Here is a 6,000-nt window from a genome sequence, read left to right on the forward strand (position 1 = left end):
TTTGTCGCCCATCCCGAATAAAAATACCGCGCCTGCGGAGCCGATTACATACATTTGTCATGATGTGTCACGGAACGTACCCATGGGAACACCAACGAATTTTAATGTCACGCATGAATAAAAAACAGACGGCTTTTTTTAACCGTGGTCACGGCCAGACGTGAGTAACACGCCGGCGCCACCGACGCGGCCGCCGACGCCGTCGCCACTGCGATCTCGACCGCATGATCATCTTCGGCCTCCTCTTGTCTCTGGCGTGATGGTTGACACAGTTCAGCATGGTGTACTCTCCCGCACTGGCATGGCACTCCCCCATTCACGCGCATGCGACTTGGGTCGGTTGCGGTAAAGACGAGAAGAAATCAACGACCGACGATGCACCTGCCTCTGTTGATGGCTTTCTGCTTGTCTTCGCGTCGTCCCATAAGATCGGTCTCGCACCCAACATGCTCAAGATCGCATGGAGCCACGACGCATACAACCGATGGCAAGCAAACCGCGTTCCGTCGGAACGCCAATATCGAAGAGGCAGAGATCGCAGGGTTGCAAGTGCACGCAGGCGACAGCGCTGTCGTACAATGCAGAGATCGCGCCAGGGTTGCCAGGTTCCGAACTTGACGCACCAACGTGGCGACCGCATGGTGACAAGCGCTAGCCTCATGCTGCCTGGGCGATTGCGGAGATTGTCGTGCAGAGGTGCGGTGTGGATATGTGCGTGACGTCGACGAGGTCGCCGAGATTCATTCAGCGCTAGCGTAATGCCGTCTCATGTTGGCATCCGCGCAGAGTGCCGAGTATTATGTGCCGAAAAAGTTTTTTCTTGTCACCCACAGCTCTCTGTTGCAGACTGCAGACGTTGTCGCTGTGAGCTGTGCACAGAATGGTGACAACCGCAGCACGCTTTGAGGAGACGACGTTATTTCCATCTCCCGTGGGGACGACTCGACGTCGGCCGTATCCTAGTCGAACGGACCTTGCAGCGTGTTGCGACTGCTTGAGATGGCTTGTGAAAGAGGTCACACATGAGCGCTATGCAAGTCGTCAGACAGACGCTTGAGAGTCTCCGACGACACCTGGCACTGGGGCGCTTCGTTCCAACGTTGTTGCTGCTCGGCGTCGTTCACATACAGTTCTCGCCAAGTAACTCGTATATACGTAGTACGAACAAGTGGTGCGGATTGTCGTGAGCAGGGTACAAGCCCGTGGCTGCAGCAGCAAGCGAGCGCTGCAGCGTCGCCTTTGTGCTCGATGCGTCAACCTCGGCGAATCGGCCGATATCGGTGTTATCCGAATTTGAGAAGCAAAATTCGGATTGTGTTATCCGAATTTGAGAAGCAAAATTCGGATTAACCCGAAAAAGCGTGGCCCAATCAGGTTATGACGTTGGGGAGGGGTTTATCGCATTGCACGTTTCTGGCCAAGTCAGCACCAGCAGCATGAGCAGACGGACGACCGCGGTTGACGAAGGATGGGTCGAGGTGCAGAAGCACACGTTCACGCGGGTACGGCCTAGCTCCATGCGACTACCACCTCAGCTCTTGTACGACTAGTGGGCGAACGTCTTTCTGCCACCCGACATGGCCGTCGACGACCTGTATGAGGACCTCAAGGACGGTCTGCGCCTCATCGCGCTGCTTGAGCGCATTAGCCAGAAGCCTGTCTGTGCGGTACTGATGATGCATTTTTCCGCCGTGGCGATTCATTTGCTGTACGTAGAAGTACAACAAGGTCGTCAAGTACCGGATTCACATGCTTGAGAATCTCAACCACGTCGTGGGTTTCATGGCCAAGGAGAACGTGACCGTGACTAACATTGGCTCCTCCGACATTGTCGACGGCAACTCGAAGCTCGTGCTTGGGTTCGTGTATTCTCTCCTCTCCGAGCATAAGCCAATGCACGCACGATAGGCTCATGTGGACTATCATCAAGCACTATCAGCTTGCAGACATCAGTTTCCATGGCGTGACGGGCAAGGAAGGTCTCTTGCTCTGGTGCAAGGACTGTCTCGACGCGTTCCCAGACATTGTCCGCGTCACCAACTTTACGTCGAGCTGGCGCAACGGCCTCGCGTTCTGCGCACTCATCTCGGCGTTCCACCCGGCGCTCATCCCGATCGAGTCGCTGTCACCGGCGAACGCCGCCGAAAACCTCGCACTGGCCTTTCACGTGCTCGAGCAGACCTTTGACGTGCCGCAACTGCTGCAAGTAGAGGACTTCGAGGTCGGGGTCGATGAAAAGTCGGTGCTCACGTACCTTGCCCTCGTCTTCCGCGTCTTTGGCGTGCTCACGCGCCCGACCATCGTGCGCACACCGTCCTTCCACGAGCCTGACGAGGTCGAAGGCATTCCCACCGACGATGAACATTCGCTCGACGACGATGAGGTCTCGATTCCGGACAATGGTACGAGCGACGAAGCGGCAAGCGACGATGCCGTCAGTGACGAACTGGTGAGTGACGGAGCCACCAGCGAAGAAGCCGTCATTGACGAAGCGGCCAGTGACGAAGTTCAGCCTGAATTTGAAGCCGCGACCGCGAATGAAGGCACTGAAGGTACCCCAACCGAGACAAGTGGCACCCATGTCGACCTACCCAAGGAAGTCGAAAAGATGAAGGAAACGCTGGCAATCGCCGCGCGGCCTTTGGTGCACCACTTTTGGTTTTTGCACCGCGCTGCGCCAGGTGCGCTGGTCGTGCTTAGTTTGCTGCCGCGCTTGCTCCTCCTCCGCGCCTGCGTCGCGTTGTACGTGCCAGTGTACAAGTCTCCGGCGCGCACGCATCGGCCTCCGTTCGCTGTGTCCGCGTGAGCGATGGCGCGTGTATTTGTGTGCACATGATAGTAGTAACTTGTAACTTACGCCCATGCTAATGGACACCGGGGAAAAAAGACGATCATCTGGCATCGGTGCACTGTACAGTAGTTGGATGACGGACACTTATCGGTGGAGGAAGCAACTCTATTTGTTCTTGCGCTTGCTCGTCTTGTCCTTCTTGCTCTTCTTCTGCATCGGCTCGCCCGTCAGCGCCGACGTGATCGTATCGTTCCACGACTCCCACTGGCTCGCCATCGCCGACGCCGGCTCGGCCCACGGACGCTGAAGCTTGCCCCACGCGCGCTCGCCACGCAGCAAGACGCGCACCTAGCATTCAATCAGCCAATGAAAAGGTCGTACGACAGCCTACGATGGGCGTGCTGTACAAGCCGTGCGGGCCGCTAAAGATGCCAATGACAAGCGGCGGGATAAACTCCCACTTGACGTGCAGGAAGCACGCGACGGCGAGGCCCAAGACGATCTTCTGCATCTCCTTCAAGGCCACGCGCTGGTCATGGAGGCCGACCGTGATCTTCTCGGTCTTTTCGCCCTCCATGCCAAAGCCAAGGTCTTCCTTGACGACGACCATGGCCGGATCGGGGTTGTTCTACGGTATCGTGAGTCACGATGCGACAGGAGAGAGGCTGAGCGTACGCGAGCCTGGAGGTAGAGGTAGAAGAGAGTGAGGACGCAGCTAAGCTGGGCGATCCCGTAGAGCCCGCGCACGAGCCAGAGGTGCACTGGCAGCCGACGATGAGCACCGAGAGGAGGTGCTGCGTGACGTACCCATGTTCTCCGGGTCGACGACTGTCTTGGAGACGAGGACGAGGCCCAGCGTGATGAAGACGGGCGGGATGCTGCGCAGCGTGTCGAGCGTCGGGAGCTTCATCGTTGGCGAAGGAAGAATGGGAGGAAGTGCGAGTTTGACGAATACGGATACGCGACCATCGTATCCGAAATCTCCACGTCATTCGGAAGGAGGATAAAAACACGCCACGGTTTTGCAGAACACAAGAGTATGACGTGGCAGCGCGAGCGAGCTATGTAGTTTCGTTGGTAAGACGTATCCAAGCGAGAAGGCCATCTCATGGCCATTGATGCATAGACGCCAACAAAACAAGTATCGCGTCGGATGCCGGTCCCAGTGCGACGGTAGCTGTTCACGACCAGCAGCCTCGTTGATGTCTATGCGCCCTCATGAACTACGCTCCATGCAACCACCCTCGCCGCCACGAGTGCGTGAAACCCATTCTTGAACACCGGCACTCAAGCACTGTCGCACCATATTTAATTCGCTTCGAGTTGCACTTTCAATTTACCTGTCATCTCCATGCTTGCGGTTTGTGCACTCCTTGGTCTCCGAACCTCCTAGTGGTCATGCTACAAATACGCGATAAGGGTTAGTTTCTACCTGCCCGCCCTGCAAGGAACCTATTTGAAACCTGAACGACGGGATGCTGTCGGCCAAAATCAAGTCCTCTCAATATAGTGGTTCGCTTCTGGTTACATTTCCAAATCCATTCATTTTCCTAGGCATGCCGCTGCTGTGGTATTCCGTTGGTGAAGCTGAGGAGGAACAACTGGGACTGCGAACACATGGACGTTCGTGGGGATGAACTCCACGCACGACAATTATATAACTGAGTGGTGGTCGGCGATGCTCGCCTCTACCAGCTTCGTGGTGACTGCAAGAGAAGTCGGCATCACAACCGGTTTCGGACCCTGATTCAACGCTAGAATAATGGTCGGATCCGAAATGCGTGCTGACGGCAGTCCCCTTCCCATGGAACCAAAGCCCTCAATCTGATACAGTTTGGGCGACTCCGTTATACAGTAGCTCTCGATCGTAGGGCAGAGCTGGCGAGTGGGATTTTGCTGATTGAGGGTTTGCATAGGAAGAAAACACTTCGTGGTTTCGAATATAGCGCACTTCAAGCTCACGCCTGGTACTGCGCCCCGAGCGCCCATCACCACGCATTGTATTGCGTCGGGCAAGCCTCGACCCCACGCCTCGATGCCGTGTACTTCGAGTACGGCATACACCGAGGCGACGAACCGCCTCACATGATTGGGTTGGTGGTGTACTGGCGTCTCGTATAGAGTGTCGTCGTCACGCATCGGGCCCACGCCCGATGGCAGTTGAGATTGCGCCCAGCTGAGCGAAAGATGATGCGCTTTACAATGCCGCCTGCAAGCACAAGCTCAATGCAGGCCGAGCGCTTGATGCGTTAGAACGTCGTGTTGATCGCAATCAATACGTACCTTAATACTCTTTTGCCGCGTTGCGATTTTCGTGCATGCGCAGCGGATGCCAGCAAAAATATGCTATCTTTCTATCGATGGGAACCCACGACCTTCGAAGCCTGCTACCTCGACGAAAGGTGCGGCAGTCCTACAGGGTCTGTGTGACCACCTCACCAACTCCACGATCCTGACGTCCCAGTCGCCGATGTTGCTCAGCTTTCACGACAGCAGCGGTAAATGCTTCACCATCCGCGAAGGATAGCTACCAAGCGGTAAAATATTAGTGCACTTTAAAGCTTCACATGGTAATCACAGCACAGACCACACTGTGTCGACTTGGTCGAGACCGGAGCACGCCCTCGCTCGACAAGATGATAGCATGGTATGCACAAAACGGTATCTCGTGAATGGACTGCTGTAGATAGTTCAAAATGTACGGCAATCATGATGACGCGCTCATGAATATACGCTCCATGCGGGCGGCTCCTCACTCCACACTCGAGCCAGATCGGTCCCGATGAAGAACGAGGGGTGAATATAAACCATGTACCGCTGATGAGAACGGCGTGGGGATCGTGCCGAGTGAGCTCGTTGTGCGTCATATGCGAAATTGAAGAATTGTGGGCAGGATCGGGAATAAAAAGGAGTATAAGTATTAGTATTTACACAGTATCCGCAAGAATTTAATACAAACGCTGCTACACTCTTTATAGTGGATTGGTCGAGATTTACCAACCCCCACGCGGGTGTTGAAGTATGCTGCGGGCGCTTTTGCGGACTGGACGTCGCCGCGCCTTTGGGACGATGACGACGATTGAGAAGACGCCACTTAGTACTGTGACGAGCTACTACGACAGCCAGTCTGGCCGGCATGTCCGCTACTCCGATGCTATCCAGGTCCACGGTCTCCAGCTTCCAGCCCCAGGCGTCAAGGGCCTTGCCTC

General features: G+C 55.6%; 2 protein-coding genes across 2 annotated transcripts; one reads left to right on the forward strand and one right to left on the reverse strand.

The window, feature by feature from the left end:
• Window positions 1-1,415: 1,415 nt before the first annotated feature.
• SPRG_10042 (hypothetical protein) lies at window positions 1,416-2,806 on the forward strand (the record flags this gene model as incomplete). The annotated part of the gene is made up of 4 exons (XM_012349977.1): window positions 1,416-1,502; window positions 1,551-1,667; window positions 1,717-1,859; window positions 1,909-2,806. The coding sequence occupies exons 1-4, from the start codon at window positions 1,437-1,439 to the stop codon at window positions 2,804-2,806; spliced, it is 1,224 nt and encodes a 407-aa protein (XP_012205367.1). The 5' UTR covers window positions 1,416-1,436.
• Window positions 2,807-2,956: 150 nt separating this feature from the next.
• On the reverse strand, window positions 2,957-3,701 carry SPRG_10043 (hypothetical protein; the record flags this gene model as incomplete). Its single annotated transcript, XM_012349978.1, has 4 exons — window positions 2,957-3,139; window positions 3,183-3,419; window positions 3,467-3,552; window positions 3,599-3,701. The coding sequence occupies 4 exons, from the start codon at window positions 3,699-3,701 to the stop codon at window positions 2,957-2,959; spliced, it is 609 nt and encodes a 202-aa protein (XP_012205368.1).
• Between the last annotated feature and the right edge of the window lie 2,299 nt (window positions 3,702-6,000).

Source organism: Saprolegnia parasitica, assembly GCF_000151545.1.
Source record: "Saprolegnia parasitica CBS 223.65 unplaced genomic scaffold supercont2.60, whole genome shotgun sequence".
Taxonomy (NCBI): Eukaryota; Oomycota; class Saprolegniomycetes; order Saprolegniales; family Saprolegniaceae; genus Saprolegnia; species Saprolegnia parasitica.